This window comes from Dromiciops gliroides, chromosome 4 (genome assembly GCF_019393635.1).
Source record: "Dromiciops gliroides isolate mDroGli1 chromosome 4, mDroGli1.pri, whole genome shotgun sequence".
NCBI lineage: Eukaryota > Metazoa > Chordata > Mammalia > Microbiotheria > Microbiotheriidae > Dromiciops > Dromiciops gliroides.
The window spans coordinates 476,870,403-476,896,218 of record NC_057864.1 but is presented as its reverse complement, the minus strand read 5'-3'; the positions used below and the strand labels follow the sequence as shown (position 1 = coordinate 476,896,218).

The following is a 25,816-nucleotide window of genomic DNA, read 5'->3' as shown; positions in this document are numbered from 1 at the left end:
GTGGGGGTCCTTGTCCTCCACAGAATGCCGAAGTGGCCAAACAGGTGACCGTGATGAGACAGGCTCAGGCCGACTTGCAGCGAGAGAAGAAAGAGCTGGAGGAAACTTTCCATCGTTCGAATGAGCAGGCCCAGCGCAAGGTGAGTTCTGAGGACGGGATCCGAGGAAGGGGGGTCTCCAAGGGTCGGAGTCAGCTGCCCGTGGGCCAGTTCTGCCTGAACATCATCTGGAAGACTTAAGCCCAATGTGTACAAAACAGAGCTCATTCCATTTCCCCCCCCTACACCAGCCTCTGTCCATCCACCAGACCATGAAATGAAGGATAAGATCCAGAGTCCTTAGCCCGGCATTGAAAGGCCCTGCGGCCTGGCTCCCGTCTGCTTTTCCTATCTCCCATCCCTGTGCTTGCGTCTCTGCTCCAGCCGCACCAGCTTGGGGGCTCTTCTCCCATCTCCCACCTCTTTGCTTTGGAGCAGGCTGCCCCTTGTCTGAGGTGTACTTCTCTATGATTCACGCAGCAAGCATTTATTACATGCCACCAGTGAGCCAGGCAGCGTCCTAGGTGCTAGAGACATGACAGAGGATGAAAACTCCCTCTTCCCAGGGGCTCCCACTCTAGCAGGGGAGATCAATGAATAAGTGTAATCAATCCCAGGCAGTTGGAAGGGAGGGCTCAGGCAGTTGGGAGGATGAGAAAGGGTATCCTGCAGAAGGTGTGCTGTGCATGAGGCCCGCCCAGAAGGCCAGTGTGGTCAGACGGCAGCATCCTGGAGAGACTGGCTGCAGCCAGGGGGCAGAGGGTTTTAGAGGCTGCACAGAGGGTTCCCATCTTACCCCAGAGGCAGGACAGGAGTAGAGGCATGGCTTGGTCAGGTCTGGGCGGAGGAACATCATTTTGGCAGCCATGGAGATAATAACTTGGAGTATAGTAGAGAGCCGAGGCACCGACACCAAGGAGGAGGCTGCCGCAGTAGTCTAGGCAAGGGATGCTGAGGGCCTGGACCAAGGTGGGGACATGGGAGCAGGGAAGAGTTGGGTACGAGAGACACGGTGGTGAGTGAGCTTTGGCAGTAGAGGCATGAGGATGAGGAGTGGAGGGTGACACGGAGATCATGAACCTAAGAAACTGGTGGGGCCTCGACTGAAATAGGGAACTTCAGGAAAGGGGCAGGTTTGGGCAAAAGAGACTAAGTTCTATTTGGGCGCGTTGAGTTTGAGATGTCTGACAGGTAGTGGGTGATACATCACCAAAGTTCAGGGGAGAGCCTGAGGCCGGTGTGATGTTTAACATTTAATGTGGTGGTTGCCTATATTACTGTCCCAAGTGTAGGGAAAATTAGCTGGGGTTTCTAATATATTTGTTACTTAGAAATTAGAGGCTACTGTACCAGTTTGGGTCATGAAGCATTTATTTTGGTTTTTTTTTTGTTTTGTTTTGATTTTGTTGGGTTTTTTTTGCGGGGCAGTGTGGGTTAAGTGACTTGCCCAGGGTTACACAGCTAGTAAGTGTCAAGTGTCTGAGGTTGAATTTGAACTCAGGTCCTCCTGAATCCAGGGCCGGTGCTCTATCCACTGCGCCACTTAGCTGCCCCTTCATGAAGCATTTATTAAAGTATATTAGATATTAGTAAAGAGAGAACACGTGCCTCTGAAAGATAGCAAAGCCTAGCTAGGATGTATGGGAGAGAGGGGAGAAAAAGCTGCCTTTGCCTACCTCAGGCCAAAAAGAGGAAGTCCCTGTGCCTGCCAGAGCGGAAGCTACTGGTGGTGCCTACACACTGCTCCAAGCTAATTGGCTGGTAGCCTTCAAGTCCATTGACTCACTGGACTTGAGGGTGGTCCCGTGCTGAGGTCAAAGTCTACAGTCTCTGAGCACACGCCCTCTTCAGTCAGGCAGGTGTGGTCTCAATCAAGTCAGCTTCAAGCACATTAATCAGCGAAGTCAGTCGGTCTCACCCACCCAATCAGTCCAAATCAGTCCCAGCTGGGGCCTTTGGGTGTTGGCAAAGCCCGTGATTTTCTTACACGGGGATGGACCCAAGTCATCTGTCGAAGGTTGTATAAGGATGAGGAGACTTGGGCATGTTTGAAGACAGTCCAGGAAGAGCTGGGGAGGGGAGCGTGGGGGGGGGGGCTGACTGAAGGGACATTCTGGGGGAGAAGAAGGGAGGACACCAAGGGCATCTGTAGAGGGGCTGGCTTGGCACGGGGAAGGGCTGCCACATTATGGGAGACCAGGAAGGGAAATAATGGGACAGACTGTTGGGATGAAGACAAGAAAGAAGAGGTGGCGGATGGCTTCTGTTTTCTCAGCAAAGCTGAGAGAGGGGGTGAGGTGATGGTGGCGGGGAGGCTGAGGAGACAAGCGAAGGTTTGAAGCGGCTTTTGTGGGGATCAAGAGAAAGAACCCATTGGGAAGAAAGAAAGGACAGATGGGGCAGTGAAAGCCAATTCATGTTGGACAACTTGGTTTGACAGAGCGCCCTCTAGTGTAGAGTGGGAGAAGGCGGGGGGAACGTGATGCAGGACAAGGGTTTGGCAAAGGATGAGAGGCACAGGAAATGGGGGGCAGGGTCCAGAGCTGGTGACAGCGGGCAGTGGAGTCATTTCGCTGAGTGGTCAAGATTGGGAAGGGAGGGAAGTTCAGCCAGAATAGAGGAGGTGATCTGAGAGAGCGCTGGGGATACAGGGACTAGGAGGGCAGAAGTATGGGACTGATTGGGGGCAGCTGGGTGGCACAGTGGATAGAGCACCGGCCCTGGATTCAGGAGGACCTGAGTTCAAATCTGGCTTCAGACCCTTGACCCTTACTAGCTGTGTGATGCTGGGCAAGTCACTTAACCCCCATTGCCCTGCAAAAGAAAAAAGAAAAAAAGAAAGGCAGGAAGTGTGTGACTGATGGAGCACTCACAGTGTGCTCCAGAGGATGACTCTCCTGTGTGCACCCAGATTGGAGGGAAGGTCAGGGGGTTAAGGGGCTGGGCAGCTGGATGGTTAGAGAGTTGGAAGGAGCCCCGATGTGGCCCCGCAAGTCCCCTAGTAATGACAGTAATTATTCAGCACTTTGAGGTTTGGCTACTGAGCCATCCAAGCACGGGGAGCCTGGAATGGCCGGCCCCTCCCCCCCCCCCACCACTGTGTTGTCTGGTGTGAGTGAAGATACAGCCAGTGGTTTTGCCGAAGGGAAGCCAGATTGCAGCAAGGGCAGGGGGTGGAGGAAGTGAGGGAGCAGAAGGGGCGAGGGTCAGGGAAGTCAGCTCGTTGGAACAGGAGTCCAGAAGGCCCAGTGGCAATGGGGGGCGTTGGGAAGGATGAGGAGGGAAGAGAGCCGGGAGAAGGGAGAGAACCCAGGGGTAGGAGGCAGTTGGCCATAGGAGTGATAGTGGAAGGTGGCCGAATGCTCATGCTCAGTGTCCCAGGGGTGTTGGTGGAAAGGTCACTGGGGTCTTGGGTGTGTGGCATGAGGAAATGGGAGGTTCTCCCTGCATGGGGCATAAGGCCACTCCTGATTCCAAGCCCCCCACCCCCAGCTGTGTCCGGCTCACCCTCTATTCCCCCCCCCAGCTGTGTCCGGCTCACCCTCTATTCCCCCCCCCAGTTGTGTCCGGCTCACCCTAGGGACATGGGACACCTGGGGGGATTCCATCTTCCCCCAAGCTCCCCCTGCAGAGGGTGGGCTTTGCCATGACTCACTCTGGGACCCTCTTGCTGTGCCCTACAGACTCAAGAACAGACAGAGGTCCTGGAGACCTTGAAACAAGAGCTGTCCATCAGCAAACATGAATTCCAAGCCCTCCAAGGCACCCTGGAAACCTCTGCCCAGGTAACCATGACCTCCCTCCACCTTCCTCCTCTCCCAGAGCCTTTCCCTGCTGATTGTGGGGGTGGGGCTGCAGCTGCTGCTGTGATGGGAGAAGCACCATCTTCACGGGGGAGGGGGGGGGGCCTAGTTTGTCATAGCCACAGCTGAGGTCACTTGACCCAAGGGTTGGGCATTAAGGAAAGAGCACGTCCCATGTGCACCTCCCTCCCCCCCCCGGGGGGGGGATTTAGGGCAAGCCCAAGAAAGATCACCTCCCAATTTAGGGATGTGAGCATGGGGCAGGGGGAGGTTGGGGGAACCTATGGGAATGTAGTACTACATACATCAGGCATTTTGTCATGTCAGTTAACTCTGCCAAAACGTTTTTTTCTGGTTTTAATTATTTGTTCCAAGTGATGGCTCTCTGGCAATGGGGGGCAGAGGGATGCTCTGGGAAGGGGAGATGATGTAAAAACAAAAGAGAACAATAAGATGTTTGTGACTCCCCCCTCTCTTGGGTGGTGTAGCACAGTCAACTGAGCCCGCCTCCAGGCCAGGAAGACCCTCTCACTCAGTGCCCCCCAGGGCACCTTCAAAGACTCTGAAGTGGCCAAGAACTTACTGACCCACACTGGGAGAGGAAGGTCCTTGCCACAAGCTCCCTACCCTGAGGAAATTAGGAACGCTCCTCTCTGGGCATCAGTCTTCCCTTGTGTCCTTGGGCACCAGGGGGTAGAGGGGAGAAGTCAGGGTGACCCCGGACAGATCCCTTCCCCTCCCAGCCTCTGTCTTTCAAATGTAACATGATAACGGTGGTGCCCTCCTTCCAGAGCTGACGTTAGGAACCCACAAGATGTCTGTGTAAAGTGCTTTGCGGAACCAAAAGCGCTGTAGCCTGCTGGCCGTGATAAGGACCCCTTTCTGAGGGAGCTGGGTCAGACATTTAAACCATCAGCCACACTACCCCCTTCTTACTGAAGGCTAAAATCCCGTGGCGCTGTGCCCCAAAAGGAAGGTCCTCTAGTCAGGGGTTCTCTGTCCACTGGGTGGATTCCCCCCTCGGGTTGGCTTTCTGCCCGCCACACCCCCCCACACACACCTGGGCTACCTTACCCTTCTGGGTGCCCTCAGGAAACAGGAATAGCAGGTTATAGGAAGTAGAACCTATTGTGCCCTGGACCAGGAGGGCAGATTTGGGGTCCTACAAGAGGGAGCAGCTTAACCTCCCCACCTCAGACCACTGCGACTCCGTTTCCTGATCTGTGAAATGGAGATAATGGTCTTTGCTCTGTGCAGAGGTGGAGGGGTGGAGTGGGTGGAGAGCCAGGCTCTGAGTGAAGAAGTCAGGCCTCATCGGGCAGCTAGGTGGCGCAGTGGATAAGGCACCGGCCCTGGATTCAGGAGAACCTGAGTTCAAATCCAACCTCAGACACTTGACACTTACTAGCTGTGTGACCCTGGGCAAGTCATTTAACCCCAATTGTTTCACCAAAAAAGAAAAAGAAGTCAGGCCTCAGTCCCGGCTCTGATGTCCCCTCTAGTTGCCCCAGGTCATGCTCCCCTAAGACTCTTCAGTGCTGGTCTCCAACTGCAGGGAGGGTCACTCAGTGGGGCTTCCCTTTACCTATGAAATCACAGACATTGTTTTAAAGCATTGTGTAAATGGCAGCTGAGGTTTTCCCTCTGCCCACGTGGCTTCTTCTGTAGTCAGAGGCAAAGTGGAACACGCAGGTTGAAGGGCTAGAGAGGGAGCGCGCCAGCCTGGCGAAGATCGCATCCGAGAGGTTTGAAGAGATCTCATCCCTCCGGAACCGACTGGAGCGAACACAGTCGGAGTTAACCAGTGCGCAGGCAAGTGGGGAAAGCAGCACTGTGGGGCCCACCTCATAGCTCAGAATTGGGGGATCTGCATGAGGGGAGCAGGGGGACAGGGCCAAGGCTCTGGCATAGCCCCAGGCCCTTTCCTGTGGGCCCGTCCCCGACTCTCCGCCAGCCTGACACATGTGAATGACCTGACCTACCTCCCATCCATCCCAGGCCACGTCTCATACAGGGCACGGTTGTGCTTCGAGTTCCATCCTTGGCAGGAGGGGACGGGTTGTAGTCACCTAGCCCAGACACCCTCCCAGCCTTTCTTATGATCAGTGAGGCACGTGTGCAGTGGCTAGAGATTGGTGGTCCAGAGATCTGAAGCTCGTTCAGTGGGACCTTTTGCAGAGCAGAGATTTGTTTTTCTCTCTGTGTGGAAGTCACCAGGTGCATAGGGACCAGCTCCATGACCTCAGCCTCGGTGGCACTGAACTTTCTAGCCCAGCCAACAGCATAGCACCAAAGCAGAGCAGAGGAAAGGGAGGCACTGGTGCTCTGGGGGAAGAAACATTGACTCTGGAGCCAAATCTTGCCACCACTGCTCTGGGCCTCAGTTTCCCTTATGTGTAAAATAAAGGGGCTCAATTCAATGGCTTCTGAGGTGCTTCCCATTTCCAGGGCTATGGTGCTGTGCTCCAATGGTCCTCTCCCTTTGGGACACAGGCCCTCACTCGGGGTCCACAACATCCTGTCTCTGATTGACTGGCAGGAATCGGTGCGTCAGATTGCGAAGGACCAGCGGAAGTTATTTCTCCTGGAGAGCGGGCAAGAGGCTGAGAAGATGGTGAGGGACGCACTGAGCCAGCTGGAGGAGCCCGTCCTCATCGGCTGTGCCGGCTCTGCAGGTGCTTCACTGCCCCGGTTACAGGCTCTCCCCAAGCTTGAGGACGTCCCTCAGCCTGGTGACAGCACACCTGTTCTGGTCATTGTTTAGGTACACAAGGCGGGTCCAGTTCTCAGGGAGCTCCCATCCCAATGAAAGAGATTCAGTCACTACTGCTGGAAGCCTGTGCACAAAACTGGGCCTTCTCAGGCTAGGACAGAAACCCCCCAGGGTAGCCACCCAGACAGAGGAATCCGATTACCTAGGAACCCCAAAGGAAGAGGAAGGAAGCTGGGGTTCAGGTTGAGAGGGCTGGTCCCTTTTCCTGTTTCTTCATGATGAGCATCTCAGAATTCACACAGAGTGGACGTGTCCATGCCAAGGGAGTGCCAAGTGGTAGCATGACCCCAAGGCAGGTGTGGCTGGGCCAGAGAGGCTTCCTGGAGGAGAGGATGAGCGAGATTCTTTGTACTGGGGGACAGAGAGGGGGATATCAGCAGTCTCTTGGTACAAGGAGTCTTGCTGGGGAGTTTTGCTTTTCAAAATGCAAAACACAGGGGCAGCTAGGTGGCACAGTAGATAGAGCACTGGCCCTGGAGTCAGGAGGACCTGAGTTCAAATCCAGCCTCAGACACTTAACACTTACTAGCTGTATGACCCCAGGCAAGTCACTTAACCCCAATTGCCTTGCCAAAAAAAAAAAAGCAAAACACAGAAGTAAACTGGTGAGATCAATTGGGAGTGGCTGTCCCCCCAAATGAATTTTCAGTGGGATTTGTTTTGTTTTTTGTTTTGTTTTTTGCAGGGCAATGAGGGTTAAGTGACTCGCCCAGGGTCACACAGCTAGTAAGTGTCAAGTGCCTGAGGCTGGATTTGAACTCAGGTACTCCTGAATCCAGGGCCAGTGCTTTACCACTGTGCCATCTAGCTGCCCCCTTCAGTGGGATTTGAATGAGAGTGAAGGCAGCCAGGTGTCATGGTGGCTAGGGCACTGTGTGTCTTGGAGTCAGGAAAACCTGTTTCCCTCTGGCCTGAAGTGCTTACTAGCTATATGACCCTGGATAAGACACCTGCCTCCTAGCCTTAGGTCTCTTATCTGTGACAAGGGGATAATAAGGATCCCTACCTCAAAGAGAGGCCCAATGAGGTCACATGTATGCATAGCGCTTTGCAAACCTCAAAGCATTCTGTAAGTGCTAGTTATTGGTGATATTATTATTATGGGAGAGGAAGAAGTGTTCTGAGTGGAAGTGAAGGGCCTGGGCAAAGGCAAGAAAGATACCAGCTGGGGATGAAAAAGCTGTGTGCGGGGCTTGACCAGAGGGCTTCAAGAGTCCAGAGGGCCCCCCTCCTTGGAGGCCCAGGGGGAGGCTGCAGGAGCACTGGTGAGGTAGTTTAAAGTGGAGAGGACAGGATGGCCCTGACCGAGGCCCCTTCCAGCTCTCCAAGTCTGTATTGTGAGGGGAAGGATTTCATCACGACCTGGGGTGGCTGGAATACAGCCAAGCATGGGATGCTACGTAAAAGAGTCTGGCTTTTATCCAGTGGGCAGTAGGGAAAGAGGCAAAAATCTGTGTTTGGGGTGAGCCTAATGAAGCCGCACAAGACAATACACCTAAATCCCACCAGCCCCACTCGGATCAGAAAACCTTTCTTCAATTTGTCTCTTCACTGCTACTACCAGAGAGGTAGTGTGCTACAGTGGAAAGACCTGGGTTCAAATTCCACCTCTGCTTCCTATCTGTGTGACCTTGGGGAGGTCACTTCACCTCTGTGGGCCTCAGTTCCCTTATCTGTAAAATGAAGGGAGTTGAACTAATAGCTCGAAATCTCTTCAAGGTCCCAGGATCTGAAGGCATCAGAGGGACACTCACCCTGCTCTAGGTGTTTGGGGAGTGAAGGGAGGTAAAGGTCACTTGGCTTTACTCTCAGGGGAGACTGCCCTGGGATAAGGGCATGGCCATGCCCTTACCCCGGCTTCTGTCTTCCAGATCACCTCCTTTTCAAGACGAGTTCTGTTTCCAAATGCATCGACCAAGTGGAGGAGGCCCAAAACCAGTATCTGAACTCCTCCAATGGTGAGACGTGGGCAGAAGCCTCAGAGGGTGTTCAAGGGGGTGAAAGGGTTCAGTGGATCACCCTGAACTTGCGTTCCAGATGTCAGTGGCCTGGCTAGATCCATGACCCTCTTGGCTCACTTGGTTAGTGACACCATCCTCCAGGGCAGTGCCACCTGTCTCACAACATCCTTGGAGCCTGCAGAGAGTAAGTACCACTGGCTGGGCCGGGAAGGGCAGGTGGTGCCCACTCAGCTTTGGGCCTGGTCACATTCAGGGTAATTTGCCCCCCTTCCTAAAGATGGTGTTTCCTTGAATCCATAGCACTAACAGATGCCTGTAAAGAATACGGCAGGGAAGCCCTGCTCTATCTGTCCACGCTGAAGGAAGAGGACTGTCTTGAGAATGCAGACAGCACGGCGATGAGGAGCTGCCTCAGCAAGATCACAGCCATTGGCGAGGTACCATTACAATGAGCAGGGCCCAGGCCCAAGACTTAGGGGTATTTGAGGCGGGCTCCTCCCAATGCCCAGAAGATGTTCTGGGCAAACCCCAGCTTCCATCTATTCAGCATCTCCCACATGCTGAAAGTGTGGAAATGCCAAAGAAATGTCAGACACAACTGCTGTCTTCAAGGGACTCCTCCACTCTCTGGGGTAGGAGACATCAGAGACAAGCAGGCCACATATCAGAGTGGTGGTGGCACTCAGAACCCCCCGGGGCCCAAGCCCGGCTCTGGCACTGTCTGGCTGTGCAACCTTCCAAAGCCATTTCCCCTCTGAGACCATCCTCGGTTTGCATTAGCTCATTCATGCATTCACTCGGGAGCATTTATTAAGCTCCTGTGGTGAGCATGGCACTAGACTTTAGGGCTGCAGAGACAAAAACAGAACAGCCCCTGCATTGGGAGGGAGGCGACGATTCCTTCTTCCAGTCCAGGGGTCCATGAACTTCAATTTTTTTTTTGTGTGTGTGTGAGGCAATTGGAGTTAAGTGACTTGCCCAGGGTCACACAGCTAGTAAGTGTTAAGTGTCTGAGGCCGGATTTGAACTCGGGTACTCCTGAATCCAGAGCTGGTGCTCTATCCACTGCGCCATCTAGCTGCCCCCGTGAACTTCAATTTAACAAATATTTAGGGAGGCAGGAAAGAGCCGGTGAAGATGAGTGATCAGAGGAATGCAGGAGGAAATCTATGAGAAGAGATTCACAGTTTGAAGGGCAGATCGGGAAGAAGACGAGAGTCAGAAAGAACTTGTAGGAAGCTGTTATACTAGCTTGGGCAAGATGGCAGTGAAGCCCAGCCGGGGTGTGCAGAGTAGATACTGCAAAGACAGAGCCAACAAGACCTGGGACTGCTTGAGAGAGGAGGGAGAGACAAGAGTCAGATGTTGGAACTTCCAAGCTCAGGTGACGGTGGCATCAAGGCCAGAAACAGTGAGGTCAGGAGAAGGAGCTCACTGGGCGCTGGTAGAACGTCAAGGTGGATGTGAGTCTGGACCCCAGAACAGGGACCAGAAGTGGAGATTTAGAGTCAGGAGTTTGTTACGGGGGAAGAGGCAATGGTTGAAACCATGGGAATGATAGAGAAAATGGAGGGAAAGACTGGAAAAGATGCAGAGATGGGATCCGGGGACAGACATTGGGAGAACTCCCCCTGGGAAGGGTCAGGAGGAGAGGAGACAGGAGGAGTGACCAGAGAGGGTGTCCTTGGGACAGAGCAGCCGTCTACCCGTGTAAAGGCCAGAGCCTGCTCTCAGAGTGGAAAGGCCGCCACACTGGAGGCCATCTGGGGGTTACCCATGACCTTCTAGAGCGCAGGAGTTTGAGTTGAACAGATGGTACAAAATTCATATTGCAGGGGATGGAAGAGGTGATAGGGAGAAGGGGCTGTTGAGGTCAGGCAACCTTTTCAAGTTCGGCAGTCAAGAAAAGGAGCAATAGGGGCAGCTAGGGGGCAGAGTGGATAGAGCACCGGCCCTGGAATCAGGAGTACCTAAGTTCAAATCCGGCCTCAAACACTTGACACTTACTAGCAGTGTGACCCTGGGCAAGTCAGTTAACCCCAATTGTCTCACCAAAAAAAAAACAAGAAAAGGAAGATGTGCTGGAGTGGGGAAAGACTAACCAGAAAGCAACTGCAAAATAGTCCTGGTGTGAAGTGATAGAGACCTGCACCAGGATGGTGGCCATGTAAGAGGAGAGAGCAGGGTATTCAGGAGAGATGTTACACAGGTAGAATCATCAGAACTCAACAACTGATTGGATATGGGAGGAGAGAGGAGTCACAGATGACGCCCAGGTGGTGGGTCTGGGTGACTGGGGCCTGAACAATCATAGGGGGTTAGGAAGATAATTGGGTTTGGACTCAGAAAGCTCATCAGTTCAATTCCTGAAAGTCAGGAGAAAGGTTGGGGCTGGATAAGTAGATTAAGGCTAAGGATAATCAGCATAGAAATGATCACTGAACTCCTGAGAGCTGATGGGATCACCAAGAGAAATGGGATAGAGGGAGAGAAGAGAGCCCAGGACAGAGCCTCGGAGGACCCCCCAGGGAGCAGGCTCAGCCTGGACCAAGATCCATCAAGGACACTGAGGAGTGGCCAGAGCAGAGAGCGCAGTACCACAAAAACCTGGAGGGCTATTGGCAGTGGCCAAGGCCAAAGGCCAAGAGGTCGAGAAGAATGGGAACTGAGAAAAGGCCAGCTGATTTGGCGATCGAGATCATTAGTAACTTTGGAAAGAGCCACTTGGGTTGAGTGATGAGGTCAGAAGCCAGACTACAGTCGCTACAGAGAGAGTGGGAGGGAAAGCAGCCAAAGCAGGACTGTACGTGGCCTTCTCGAGCAGTGGGTCAAGAAGAGGAAGACGGTTACAGGACCATGGCGAGCAGGGATGGATAAGGATGGGGCGGCGGTCGGCACGTCTGTAGGCAGGGAGAAAGTAAAGTGAAAGAGGAGGGACGACAGCGGGCAACTCACTGGACAGAGTGGGATGGGAGGGAGACTGACACCCAGCGCCTTTGTGATCATGGCCAAGTAACTTGACGTCCTGGGCTTCCTTTTGCACCCACAAAAGGTCCTTTCCCGCTCCGTGACACCAGCCTTACTGGGCAATGGGATCGCTGGGGAATCGCTTAAGTGATATCAATAATCATTGTTCTAATAGCTAACCTTTTCACAGTTCTTTACATCACTCCTTCCTTACTCTGCCTACAAGCATGCTTGGGTCTCTCTCATCCTAAAAAAAAGTGACAGCCTGCCTTTGAAGGGGGTGAACATTAATGGGTGGATCAGAGGCAGATGAGATGACAGGGTCAATTCCCTTTGTGGGGGGCAGTGCTGTGTAGCACATGCAAGGGCCCAAAGGCAGGAATAAGCCAAGCTGCATAGGAGTTACAGGGACAGGAACAGCATTCCAGTCAGTGACTGATAAGAGCAAGGATATATGAGCTTGCTTGTCCCAGGGCCCTCATCAAGAAGTATCAGAGAGGGCAACTAGGTGGCACAGTGGATTAAGCACCGGCCCCGGATTCAGGAGGACCTGAGTTCAAATCCCGCCTCAGATACTTGACACTTACCAGCTGTGTGACCCTGGACAAGTCACTTAACCCTCATTGCCCTGCAAAAAAAAAAAAAAAAGAAGTATCAGAGGGGCAGCTAGGTGGCGCAGTAGATAGAGCACTGGCCCTGGATTCAGGAAGACCTGAGTTCAAATCTGGCTTCAGACACTTAACACTTACTAGCTGTGTGACCCTGGGCAAGTCACTTAACCCCAATTGCCTCACCAAAAAAAAAAACAACAACAAAAAGAAGTAGTATCAGAAGTCCAGGGGCTGTCGAGGAGGGTCCGGACCTTTTCTCAGCCTCTGTGTTTTGGTTCTAGGCGCTCAGGCCCAGAGGGCTGGACATCAGGCAGGAGGAGCTGGGGGATCTGGTGGACAAGGAGATGGCCGCCACCTCAGCTGCCATTGAAACGGCCACAGCCAGGATAGAGGTGAGAGTCATTTATTGGCTGGGCCCAGGATGCAGAGGGGCAGTTCTTGCCCTCATTTCCCTACAACCTATATCCAGACATGGGGCCTTGGCCATTAGAGTAAAGTACCTCAGCTATTCCTAGAGGCCACAGGGCCAGCGCCCCAGCCAGACCAAGGCCACCAAGTATACAGATGGGACCCGGGGAAAGCACACCCAGGGGCAGCCTGAATGTGGGTCATGAAGGAGTTCTTTGGTGAAAAGTTCAGGTTGCCCACTTGGCCTGGTCCCCAGCAGTGCCTGCCCCTGTCGGCACAGGCAGTGGCATGTGGCGGTTCATATGCCAGAGGGGGTGAAGCCTCCTGTCTGTGGGGAGCAGCTATGCAAACAGCTGGGTGGGATCCTCCTCCTGACACTCCCAAAGGCTTGGTGCGGCACCTCTGGGGAAGGGCCTCTCCTTGGCCACTCTATGAGAGATAGACACAGAGGCTCAGGAAGAGCGTGCGCAGGCTCACCCCCACCCCCTTCCATTTTGTTAACAGGAGATGCTCAACAAGTCCCGAGCTGGAGACACGGGGGCCAAACTGGAGGTGAATGAAAGGTCAGTGTGACTAGTGCTCTGACCCCTTGCACACTCGTTGGCAGATTTCAGTTCACGCCCTCCTGTTGTCCTCTCCGGCTTCCTCCATCATGGAGTGGAGGTGAACCTGGGTTCTCCAAATATGTCCCACCCACTGTCAGCTTGGGCAGGCAAGGTGCAGATGGGAAGGATCCACACACGGTCCCAACGATGGGCTGTCTCATGTCCGAGGAGTAGCCTAGCTACGCTTAGAGGGGTTCAGCCACAGACTGGTGAAGATCATTAAGATAGTTTGGTGGGGTTTCAGCGGCAGCCATGCCAACAAGAGTGAGAGACTCCAGGGCCCTGAAGCATAGAAGCATCGCTTTAGGCTCTTCCGGGTAAGGGTTGGGCCTGTGTCGTTTCCCTGTGCAGTTAACAGAGGATTCCCTAGGACGTTGGCATTACAGTGGAGAACAAATAGAAATAATATCCCACTGACAGGGAACGTGGCCTCTGGCTGACCAGACCCAGAGTGCCCACCTTTATCTTAGGAGACGTCCCATGATCAGGCTGCCTCGATGCCCCAGCTTTTCCTCAGAGGCCTTTCTCCAAAATCCTCCCAGGAGAATCCAGTTCTTACTTTGCTCTCCATCTCCCCAAACACTCAGGGCTTGGCTTTGTCTACGAGCGGTTGTCACCACAGAGGGGATAATTATTGGTGGGACTTTGCCTTGCAGGATTCTCGGTTCCTGTACCAGCCTAATGCAGGCTATCCAGATTCTCATCGTAGCCTCCAAAGACCTTCAGAGGGAGATCGTGGAGAGCGGCCGGGTGAGTGAGGGGCTAGGCCGGCCCCTCAAGTCACTGTTTGACAGGACCAAGACTTCAGCCAAACGCAAGACCATCAAAGACACTGTTGATGCTCTGTCCCCTAGCTGGATACTTTCTCTTCCCTGACTGACTGACCGCTGCCCTTCTCATTCTCCTTGGCAGGATCATCAGCCCTGCCCTGCCCTGCCCCCAAAGCTCTAAGTCCTGGGTCCTCTTCTCCTCCTTCACTCTCTCTCAGTGATCTCATCAGTTCTGACAAGTCCCGCTATCCCCTCTCTACAGATAACTCCCAGATCCGTGTCAAGCCCTAGTCTCCCTCCTGAACATGAAGCCCACATCACCTCATCTATTGAGCATTAAACGTCCTTTGGGCATCTCAGCCTCCGCTTGTCCAGAGCAGAACTCATTAGGTTCATACCCACGCCCCAGCTGCACCCATATTGCACCTCCAGATTTCCCTGTTTCTGTTGGAGCCTCAGTGTCCTTCTCAGCTGCCTGTCGCCCCTCCCTCAGTCACCTGCCAAACCTCGATTCCGCTCCCTGGCTCTGCTCCCAGTTACTCACTTCTCTGCTGCAATAAGCTCTGAGGTGACCTCCCTGCCTCCATCTTTGCCCCTTCCAATGCATGTTCCACCACAGGCAAAAGCAGAAGCCGGACTGCGCACGTCCTCTTCTGAAGCACTTTTTGCGGCTCCCTACAGCCTCTGCATCTAGAAGGACCCGCACACTGCCCAGCCCTTTACAGTCCGCTGTGGCCAGCCCCTCCGGCTTGACTGCACGCCAGGGCCCTTCCTGCTGCTCTCCAAACCCCACGCATGCCTGCCTTCTTGGCTCAGCACAAGCTGTCTCCCATGCCTTGGCATTACTAGCTCCCTTTAAAGCTCATCACTTGGGGGCTGTCTCCTGTTGGCTGACTTGACTGAGAGACCCCCTTAAATTGTTAGTGCACATGCTTCCCCTTCAAAGGATCAAAGGATCTCGGTGCTATTGAAGCCTGTGAGCGCACTAAGACTTTTTTTTTGGGGGGGGGGGGGAGTGGTGAGGCAATTGGGGTTAAGTGACTTGCCCAGGGTCACACAGCTAGTAATTGTTAAGTGTCTGAGGCTGGATTTGAACTCAGGTCCTTCTGAATCCAGGGCCAGTGTTCTATCCACTGTGCCACCTAGCTGCCCCCGCACTAAGACTTTTGGGACATCCTATCTAGACTTCTCTGCTTACCTGTTGTCACTTCCCCTCTCCCCCTCCCCCATCTCTGCCTGAAATAGTCTCTCTACCATCAGCTGAGAGTCGATGCTGTCCCAGAGTAGGGGGGAGAAGGCTCTGGAGCTGCTCCTTAATGGTTTGGCAGATGCATCCCAAATTCCCAGAATATCGGACATTCCCAAATTAAAATCCAGCTTCTAAAAATATGTCTTAAACCCTTAAACCTAAATTTTTTAGAAATGATCCATACGGGGGCAGCTAGGTGGCACAGTGGATAGAGCACCAGCCCTAGAGTCAGGAGTACATGAGTTCAAATCTGGCCTCAGATGCTTGACACTTACTTGCCGTGTGACCCTGGGCAAGTCACTTAACCCTCATTGCCCTGCCCCCCCCCAAAAATAAAACAAAACAAATGATCTATGCACTGCTAGGCATGATTGGCATGAATATCAGTCAGGGCTTGTCTGTATTTTAAGTCATCCAGGGTCAGGTTGGCCAACCTTATTGCTGCCTCTGCTAAGGGAACAAGTAATGGTTTGCTTCTTCTCACCACTCAGCAGACAGCTAGGGGGCACCTTAGGGCAGAGCACCAGGCCTGGACTCAAGAAGTCCTGAGTTCAAATCTAATTCAAACACTTACTAGCTGTGTGACCCTGGGCAAGTCACTTCACCTCCATTTGCCTCAGGTTCCTCAACTGAAAAATAGGGATAATAATAGCATCTCCCTCCCAGGGTGGCTGTGAGGATCAAGTGAGATAATAATTGTAAAGCACTTAGCCCCGTGCCTGGCACATGGCAGAGCTATGTAACATCATCATTATTATTGTTACTATAGTTATTGTTATCATCCCCACCCTCCTCCTCCAGGGTGCAGCTTCTCCCAAAGAGTTCTATGCCAAGAATTCACGATGGACAGAAGGCCTGATCTCGGCCTCCAAAGCTGTCGGCTGGGGAGCCACGGTCATGGTGTAAGTAGCCGCCAGCCCCAGAGTCCTCAAGGGCCCCAAGACCCCAGGAAGCCACCCCAGAACATTTCAGCATTTTGCTTGGCCTGCCTAGGGGAACAGACCCTTGGCCAGGGAGCTTGGTAAGCCTCCGAATGAGAGAGGGAGCAGGTGGTCTAATAGGAGGTTATGTTGGTCAGGGGGGTTTTCACTTCTTTTGCACCCGGTCTTTATGGCTATGAAGGCAGTACCCCACAAGCCTGGGGGGGAGGGTCTGAGTTGTAAGAGACAGACCCCATTTGTCTTTCCTGCTCCTCAGGGACGCCGCTGACCTGGTGTTCCAAGGGAAAGGGAAGTTTGAGGAGCTGATGGTGTGTTCCCATGAAATTGCTGCCAGCACAGCCCAGCTGGTGGCTGCTTCCAAGGTAGGCTGCCCCAGGGCACTGGAATGCTTGGGTGGGCCAGGTGGGCCACAACTACCTTCTCCCCAGGTTTCCAGAACCAGTGTTTTCTTCAGGCTCCAGCAGGGATTCATTCAGGTTTCCAGGTCTCTAAAGTCAAAGCCACCCTGTTGCTCAGAAGTCAGAGCTCCCAGGACAGCCTAATGGCATGTCCACCATCTCTCCAGAAGTCTCGATCTCTGCCCAGCTCACAGCCTAAGTCCCACTTGGTTCTCCCATGCCCTCGCCTCTTGCCTCCTAGCATGAAGAAGTCTCTCCCTGGATGTTCTAGATGTGCCCACTTAGACTGGGGGACACTTGGCACAGGGATCAGAGAGCAAGCTTCCTGCCCTGTCTGACCACAGCACAGGCACCATGGGCACCCCAGCTGCTGCTCGCCGTCGCTCAAGCTTTGCCACAGCACCTTTACTTAGAGCTGATCCTTTGCTCAGCTCTGGGCTTGGTCGCCTGGTGTTTCTGTTCTGCTTTTCATTGGTTGCTGCAGACTCACAGCCCGGCAGGCTCCAGATACCCCAGGAGATTTTACTGCATAACTCACCTGCTGTCCCCGCAGCTGATTTCTACAGCTAGAAGTTTGGGGAGTAGTGTCAGCTGTTTCAAGTCATGATGTTGGGAGAGGCTATGGCCCCAAACAAGGTCAGGAAGGGTTTTCAGAAACAAGAAGCGAGCCAAGAGCAGCCTTGTGGAAGGCAGCTTCTGATGAGCGGCTGGTGACTTTCCCGTCCCCTCAGAAGGCAAGATTGCCCAGACCGGCCTCTCTGGGGCTGGCTGCTATGTGAATCTGAACCTGCTTTGGCCCCACTTAGGTGAAAGCTGACAAGGACAGCACCAACCTGGCCCAGCTGAAGCAGGCCTCTCGGGGGGTGAACCAGGCGACAGCACAGGTGGTGGCATCGACCATGGCAGGGAAGTCGCAGATTGAGGAGACAGGTAGCCTCCCCAAGTCTCCCAGAAGGAGCCGCCCTACCTGCATGGCCTTTCAACTCTCCTCATCTTTCCTCTTCCACAAACAAACTCCTTGACCCTGTTCTTACCTAACTGTGCTTTCTCTTATCATCTCTTATTTCTCTAATAGTTCATCTTCTCCTGCCTGCATTTGTCTCACCCACAGGTTGGACCACCAAGCTAGGCAGGCGGCTTCATCACCATGGTGGCAAGCCACTAAGCAGAGTTTTCATAGATTGTCGGTCACTGCTGGTCCTTATTTTAAAATGGGCCAGTGATTTCATTGGTTTAGGGGAAGACTTTCCTGTACCAAAGCAGATTGAGACCTGCTTCACAAGAGTATACCCCTTAGAGAGTTGCCTGGGGTACTTGGAGATTAAGTGACTTGCCCAGGGTCACACAGCCAGTCTGTACCAGGCATGACTTGAACCCAGAGGCCAAGTCCTTATCACTTAAGCCATGTTGCCCACAGAAGCCCCTGGGCAGGTTCCCAGTTGGTCCTGGCGTGGGCTGCTCCCAGTCATTCTATGCCTCCATCATCCCTGGGTTGCTTCCCAGCAGGGTGTCGGCACTGGCCATCCTTGTGGAGAGATTCGGCCAGGGACGTTTTGTGACAAGGTTTTCTCGTTTCCATCATTCCAGAAAACATGGACTTCACCAGTCTGACACTGACCCAGATCAAACGTCAAGAGATGGACTCCCAGGTACGGAGCCCAAATCGCAAGTCTCGTCCGTCCATGTTGTTCTGTGATGCCCTCCCCAAAGTCACTCCTATACAGGGAGACGCCGCTGAGAGGGGCTCTCAGTGAGAAGGGCAGAGGAGGCACCTGATTTCCAGATGTTAGTAGGGCTGAGAGATGGTGGTCAGGCTTAGGAGGAGGGAGGCACCGATGCCCAGTGAGGGGCAGACAGTGAGTCTAGACAGGTGTGACCTGGGGAGACCTGGGGAAACCTGGGGCTCCAGGAGCCGTTCTCTGTAGGGTTGAGCAATAGGCTTCACATTGTTACTCCTGGCAGGAATTAATTATCTGTTTAAGGAAGCGAATGAAAAATGGGCATCAGTCGCTTTGGAGTCTCAGTTCCTCAGTTCCATCATTCCTGCTTTGTCCAGGGAGTTTGTGTTGTGGTTGGTGCATACAAGTATCTCCATAGAGTCCTGCTCTCATGTCTTTCTGTGTCTCTCCAGGGCAATTCTACCATTTTAGAGAAGCACTAGGCAACAAGAGGCAGCTAGGTGGCACCATAGTGCATAGAGCGCCAGTGCTGAAATCAGGAGTCATCTTTCTGAGTTCAAATCTGGCCTCAGCCACTTGCTAGCTGGGTGACCCTGGGCAAGTCACCTAACCCTGTTTGCCTCAGTTTCTTCATTTGTAAAGTGAGGTAGAGAAGGAAATGGCCAAGAAAACCCCCAATGGGGATATGAAGAAGAGGCAGACATGACTGAACCGACTGAATGACAACAAAGCAGCCAGAGGCAAATGCTGGAAGTGCTCGTTGCTGGCAGTGGCCTGGCACCAAATTCCGTGGCCAGAGATCGACCAGCTGTACAGGAGCAGCCGCCAGGGCCACCACCAGCTTTGCTGCTGCTTAGGCTCCCAGCAAGTACAGGAAGAGGGTAGGAAAAAGTGGCTCAGGATGATCCATTCTCTGACCTGCAGGCCAAAGGGTTGTTTCCAGAGAAATAAAAACTAGGTACTTCCGGTTTCCTTAGGTTCACCAAGCAACCGTGTCTAGGGGAGATTCACACTGGTTGGGACACAGATGATGGTAACGTGAGGGATCATAGGATCGGAGACTTAGAGTTGAAAGGGCCTCGCAGGCCACCTCATTTTACAAATAAGGAAACTGAGGCCCAGGGAGGGGCAGTCAGGTAATGAAGGACTTCTGATCCCCACTCCATCGCCCTCACACCAGAAGAAGCCATGAAGAAAGGAGACAGACAAACATCGTGGGAAGAATGTTGGCTTTGGGGCCAGAGGACCTGCCTGGTTGCTTTTGTGACCCCGAGCAAGTCCCTTTACCTCCTGGGCCTCGGTTTCCCCATCTGTAAGCCATGAGACATCATCCAGATGGCCTTGTAGTTTCTTGCAGACCTGTGAAAATGGCCAGTGCCTCAGTGTGTGTTTGTGTTTTTAATGGCTGGATTACGGCGAGGAAGAGGAATGAGGTTGGCAGCTGAAAGTGGGCATTTTGGAAGTGGAAAGTGAGGGGAGCGGGCCGCAAACAGCATGGATGCAAAGCTGAGCCCAAGCCCGAGTGAGACCATTCCTGAGTCAGGGATGAAGAAAAGCCCCATTTATTCCCCCCCCCCCCACAGGTGAAAGTGCTGGAACTGGAGAATCAGCTGGAGAAGGAGCGGCAGAAGCTGGGCTACCTGCGCAAGAAGCACTACGAGCTCGCTGGCGTGGCCGAGGGCTGGGAGGACGGTAAGCAGGGGGAGCGTGAGCTCTCAGAGCCAGGCCACAGCCTTGGCAGGGCCAGGGTGGAACGTCCACCGAGCCAGGCTATCTGCTTACAGAGCTCAGGTTGGTGGCAGTCTGGGAGTCAGAGCACATTAAGAGCAGTCATGGATCCAGCACGTGGCCAGCTAAGGTAGCCACTCTTGTGGTTGCCACTTAAATCTCGGGGCCTCCTGGAGTGAGTGTGGCCGCTGCTGCCAAGACACCCGGCACTGTTAGTTCCTGTTGGAATAGCCTAGGTTTGGGGCCTGCAAACACACTGAGCCAGAGCTGCCTCTTGACCTTAGGCAGTTCTTCTGCCTGGATGCCAGTCCTGGCTCCATGACTGCAGATGTGATTTGCTTAAGAAAGCTTCAGAAGCACAATAGAGCAGAAAAGAATTCTGGGCTGGGAGTCAGGACAAACCTGCCTTCCAATTCCACCTGATATGTGTTCAGCGCATGGCCTCTAGCATCCTCTTCTATAAAGAGAGTTAATAAGAGCCACAGTCCCTCCCTCACAGGGTTGAACGGGACGCTGTAAATAAAGCACTTTGAAAGTCTTGAAGCACTGCAGTAATGCCAGCTGCTGTGTTGTTCATGATTGGTTTTTTCCTTGTTTATTAGAACCTGTGGTGTCTCTACCTGAAGCCACATCAGAGAAGGACTAGAGGCCAGCCCACCACCAGACATCAGACTGTAAATGCTTGTAACTCATCCATGTGCTTGTCATGTCACCGCCCTACCCCACTCCCAGGCCCGCACTTTGATGGGAAGCACGCCGAGTCTGCCCTCATTTCTGATCGACGCTTAAGATGCCGGAAGGCCTTTGCTGGCCATCTGGGCCCCCAGGGAGCGGAGAGCTGCTGGGAAGGGAGTCTGCACTGGACGCATCTCAGCCACACGACTCACTTCATCTCCGCACTCATTTCTTAGAGCTTGTTTGTTTTCCCAGGGTTGGGGGGGGCTGGGACTGCAGGGAGAGGCCAAGCAAGAGACTTCATCCGTATCCTTTCCCTTTTCTTCTCAGTTTTTTCCGTTTCATCATTTGCACAAACTGGGGAGCATCCGAGGTGGATCCCAAGCCGAGACACTCTCCTGGATCTGTCCACAGAGAAAAGGATGGCCGGAGAGTCCTGACTGGGAAGGCCAGGGCAGTTCTTCCCCCTCCTTGGCAGTCTCACGGATTCCCCGCTGCTTCTTTGGGTGGCTGGTTTTTTCGTTTTGTTTTTGGAAATCCAATTGCTCTAGCCAACTTTGCTCAAGGGAGCCCCTCTGGAGCTCTTAGGACACAAACGGACCCCAATACCACAGTGGTTACACAGTTAATGGTGCTGCTCAGGCTCTGCCCTTGGTGCTCTACAATCCACCACACCACTGACCTCTGCTGGAGCGTGGGACAGTCATGTGCACTTCCTGGAAGGGAAGACAGCTGCCGAGTGGTGATGGCTTCCTCCAAAGGGGGGGCAGGTAGAGTGCCTTGTGTGACTGCAGCTGGACCCCAGCCAAGCCCCAGGATTGACCTCCACACACGTGGGGACCACAGAAGGAGGGGGAGGGAAGGGTCCAGCCCAGGTCCTCGGAGAACCACGGTCCGTGGCAACACCTCATGATCAGGCTCCATACACCCCGTGTGGCCCTCCTCGAATGGGGATGCGGAGAATAGCAACACTGCTCTGTGCAGCAGGTCCTTCCCTGGCCACCTCCATACCTGATCAAGCTACCGAGGAGGAGGAAGAGATGAAGGGAACCTCACCTGCTTTCTCCAAATGATCAGCCTTACCATCTTCCTGAGCTGAAGATGGATAATGGCCTCTTCCAACTAATTCAGAAGCCCAGAAGCCTTGGACAGAGAGAATCAATCAAGCCATCCCCCCAAAAGGGGGAGGCTCATATTTGGTGTCCGTAGCTTCCAGTCGATCTTCCATCGACCCGTGCTATGTATAACAAACCACCCACAAGCAGCAAACACCCTCTAAAGAATGCTTGGAGCAGTCAGTGTCGGAAGTGACCACATCTGACTGCTGTTCCCCCCCAACGATCTTCATGAACAGGAAAGAAAACAGCAAGGTTACCCTCTTTGGACCCCTCACCAAAGAGGCTCCTCAGAGCCTCTGGGTAACTGTCCAAAAGTGGAGCGGAAAGGAGATGGCGGCGTGCCAATTCCCTTGTCCTTTCCTTCAACAGAAGCCATGCACTGACCATGCTTTCTCTCTCCTCGAGATGGGCTGAGGTGGCAAACATTAGCAAACCCAGAGAGAGCTGGCCAATGGCAAACACTTTTACCCCAGCAGAGTCCTTCACCCAAAATGCAAGTGACTCTTGGATCCTGGTAGTAGCAGCCAAGAAGTTCCCACTAGGACCCAGCCCAGAGGAACATACTAAGCCCCATCATAGTAGAGCTTGGAGATCCTATTCAATCACTGTGAATCAATGGAAGAGAGAAGCCAGAGGGACCCCTCTGGGGTTCCCCTGTGCATTTCAAAAGCAGGGATGTCTTAAAAATGAGGAACTCAGTCACTGCACCCAGAATGGCCATTTTCTGTTCGAGGAGTCAGCCGTGAAAATTAAGCAAACAATTATTACTTTTGTGCTTGGCATCTTCCCGCTCCAAAGACTTGAGGAGGTCATGCGCTTTGTTGCTGGGCCAAGTGTGCAGGTCAGGCGTTTACCAAGGGGCTTGTCCTCATGTCAGTGCTCCTCAAAAGTAGCAGGTCCCAACTCTCATGCTCTTTTTTAACAGAAGCAACAGAGGGAATAGCTTTGGATAAAGCTCACCCTAAAGATGGAATGCCATCCCTCTGAAAATTCCCTAACATTGTTTTAAAAGCTCTTATGAATGTTGAGTAATAGTGGTGATTACATGGAGGGGCTAGTTTATAGGGTCAGGCACATCTGGATTTATACTAGGGAAGCACCACGTGAGATATGCAGATTTAGAAACATCACTCCAAATTTTCATGAGGACTCTTTGGGCCCGAACTGTAGCCGAGCCTTCCAAGTTCATATTGGTCTGATTGGCCACAGGTGGACACACTGTATCATGCTTGACCCCAACATCATTGTGGTCCTCTTCAAGAACGAGCAATGACAACCAACCGGGGGAAGTACCTGCTAATGTAAAACAATTTTCTAAAAGCCCCAAGCAAAAGGGTGTCAGCCAGAGCAGAGTGTCAAGCATGCTGCTCATTCTGAAAATGGAGTGTGAACACACAAGAGATGCCTTTGACTGGAATAACTAAGCTTTTGTGGCAGAGTGAACTTCATTGACTGTTAACAAATTGCTGAACATGGTTAGCTGAACAAGGCTATATGAGCCATGGGTAAGTGTGGAGGTGCTCTTAGCATGGGAACTCCTTGGTCTGGTGAGGCAGTGGCAGAGGAAGGTGGCTTGTACATTAGCACCTGCAGAGTTTGTCTGCACCCGGGAAGAGGAGAACGTGGAAGAGTATGTTCTTCTGGGGCAATGTGCGGTTTTTCTGCACTGCAATAACTCTTGAGCAAAGATGAACTTTCTCAATTAGATCATATGCTGATGGTTGTGCCCAGGTGTACAACCTGAAACATGTAGTTAGGCTTGTGGCTTTAGGCCCAAAGCGGGAGTGGCCACATATTGACCTGAGCTTCTCTTCTTGGGATTGTTTCAGCTGCCAAACTGAGCACTTGGCTTCAGAGGGAGAACTACCCCATTGGCCATGCCTGTCACCACTGGCCTTTCCAGCTCCCAGCCCAGAGAAACGCTTGCCTCCTGGCCAGCACCTAAAGCCCTGCCCTGATCTTAACCATGCTTTGTTGCCATGACCTTTCCAAATCAAACAGAAAAACCTTGCTGCTGATTAAACCTTTGGCCCCCACATTGGCAGAGGCCTATCTGGCCTTATTATCTCCAACCCTTCAAAAGCCCGCACTGCCTGTAGCAGAGAATGATATGACACTATGGGTCTGCCAGATTCTTTCTCTCACACACAAACCCAGCAAATCTTTCCAGCTATTTGCTGAGGACTTCCGTTATTTCCCAGGTCCAAACCAACTGTAATACCACCAACCCACTGATGTGGTACACTGCCTTTCACCCCAGGAGCCAAAGCAATACAGAAGATCTATTGGTTACCGCTGGGCCCAGTGCTGAGAGCAGTGTATCCACATGTCCAGATCCAATGTCTTTCAGGTGACCCTTAACTACCTCAGGTTTGAAGGCCCTAAATTAAGCTGGTTACTACTCACAGGGACAAACCGAGGGGGTTCAGATAAATCTTGGTGATAACTCAATTTTTGTCTCAATCCTATAACTTTTTCTCATCTATTTTGGTTTTGGGGAGATGGGAATTTTTTTTCCTTTTATTTTTTAACCTTTACCCGGATGTCCATTAGAAGTATTCCTGTAAATTAAGTTGATTTATCACTCTGAGTGCCTACCTTCCCAGGGCAGGTGGCCACTGGCATTTGGTTTCTTTCCAACAAGACTTTTGATTATTATAGCATTAAGATCTTTCTTTGTATAATATGTTGTACGTGTGTTTTCAATTTTTAAAATAAATATTTCAACCCAGGAGAAAAGCATCTTCATCTTTTTCCCAGGGGGGTAAGGATGGTCTGCCTTTTCCCCAAGGTTAAACCAGGAAATGATGATATCGATAATAGGGTTGGCCAATGGGGTCTTGACTAAGGATGGGGTACATCTAATGAGGGCTTCTAAATTGACAGTGGAGATGGAAGGAGAACCCAACTAACCTATATCTGCCCAGCTAGATACTACAGAGAATAACAGTTAAAATATAAAAAATGCTCATAGAAAGAACCCGAGGGGCAGCTAGGTGGTGCAGTGGATAAAACACCGGCCCTGGATTCAGGACTACCTGAGTTCAAATCCGGCCTCAGACACTTGATACTTACTAGCTGTGTGACCCTAGGCAAGTCACTTAACCCTCATTGCCCTGCAGAAAAAAAAAAAAAGAAAGAACCCATAATTTGTAGGTTAATGGTGTCCAAGGAGAAAGCAATAAAATCCCTGGTTTCAGATGTCAATATACAGATGCATGAATTCTGAATAACCAAAACAGGTGATCTTTGTTTTTGTGTTTTGTTTTTGTGAGGCAGTTGGGGTTAAGTGACTTGCCCAGGGTCACACAGCTAGTAAATGTCAAGGTTCTGAGGCCGGATTTGAACTCAGGTCCTCCTGAATCCAGGGCCAGTGCTCTATCCACTGTGACACCTAGCTGCCCCCCAAAACAGGTGATCTTAAAGAGATCTTAAAGCCAAGAAGTAAATCTGTCCTCACTGAGGTTTGGGAGGGTGGAACCCGTGACTAAAATGTTACTATAGATAGGTCTGCTTTGTTCAAAAGAAACAGACTAGATAAAGAGGGGAAAGCAGTAGTGTAGCATTGTATTTGAAGAGAACATGATCCCAAGAACAAGAAAATGCTTTAGATTTGGGGTGAAGATAAAGGAAGGTTAAAAAGAAGTGATACGGTTGTGCCAGTGGCCAAGAAGCCAATCAGCCAAAGAGAGGGAAGAGATGAGTTGGCAAAATGTCACCAGCCCAGCATAAAGGTGTGACGTGGGACTGCCCCTTGGGAAGAAGTGGTCGACTAAGATCTTGTGATCAATTCGTCAACAAGCATTTATTAAGCATCATCTTTATGCCAAGTGCTGGGAACACGGACAAAAGCAAAATCTACCTTCAAAGAGAGTGCATTCTCTTGGGTGAGACAGTGTATACAAAATAAAACCCCCCAAAGCAAGGTACATTTAACCATCAAAGAAAAGGGAAAACTACATTTATATGGAACTTTAAGGGTTAGAAAATACTTTCTTCACCACAACCTTGTGAGGCGAGGAATGTGGGTATTACTGTAGGCATACGCACTATATAGATGAAGAAGTAAGTTCAGAAAGATGAAGAGATTCC

General features: G+C 52.2%; 1 protein-coding gene across 3 annotated transcripts in view; it reads left to right on the top strand.

Moving 5' to 3' along the window:
- Window positions 1–24,451, top strand: part of HIP1 (huntingtin interacting protein 1) — a 118,962-nt gene extending 94,511 nt beyond the window's left edge. For 2 of the 3 annotated variants that reach the window (XM_044002556.1, XM_044002558.1), the window contains exons 16-31: window positions 24–140; window positions 3,722–3,823; window positions 5,510–5,653; window positions 6,381–6,516; window positions 8,486–8,572; window positions 8,652–8,759; window positions 8,876–9,012; window positions 12,435–12,545; window positions 13,066–13,124; window positions 13,823–13,916; window positions 15,987–16,087; window positions 16,383–16,488; window positions 17,331–17,454; window positions 18,112–18,173; window positions 19,787–19,895; window positions 20,534–24,451. In XM_044002556.1, coding sequence (XP_043858491.1) covers window positions 24–140; window positions 3,722–3,823; window positions 5,510–5,653; window positions 6,381–6,516; window positions 8,486–8,572; window positions 8,652–8,759; window positions 8,876–9,012; window positions 12,435–12,545; window positions 13,066–13,124; window positions 13,823–13,916; window positions 15,987–16,087; window positions 16,383–16,488; window positions 17,331–17,454; window positions 18,112–18,173; window positions 19,787–19,895; window positions 20,534–20,577 — 1,641 coding nt within the window. In that variant the 3' untranslated portion in view covers window positions 20,578–24,451. The remainder of the gene's footprint in view (window positions 1–23; window positions 141–3,721; window positions 3,824–5,509; window positions 5,654–6,380; window positions 6,517–8,485; window positions 8,573–8,651; window positions 8,760–8,875; window positions 9,013–12,434; window positions 12,546–13,065; window positions 13,125–13,822; window positions 13,917–15,986; window positions 16,088–16,382; window positions 16,489–17,330; window positions 17,455–18,111; window positions 18,174–19,786; window positions 19,896–20,533) is intronic. The other variant, XM_044002557.1, reaches the window with a different exon arrangement.
- The last annotated feature ends 1,365 nt before the right edge of the window (window positions 24,452–25,816 follow it).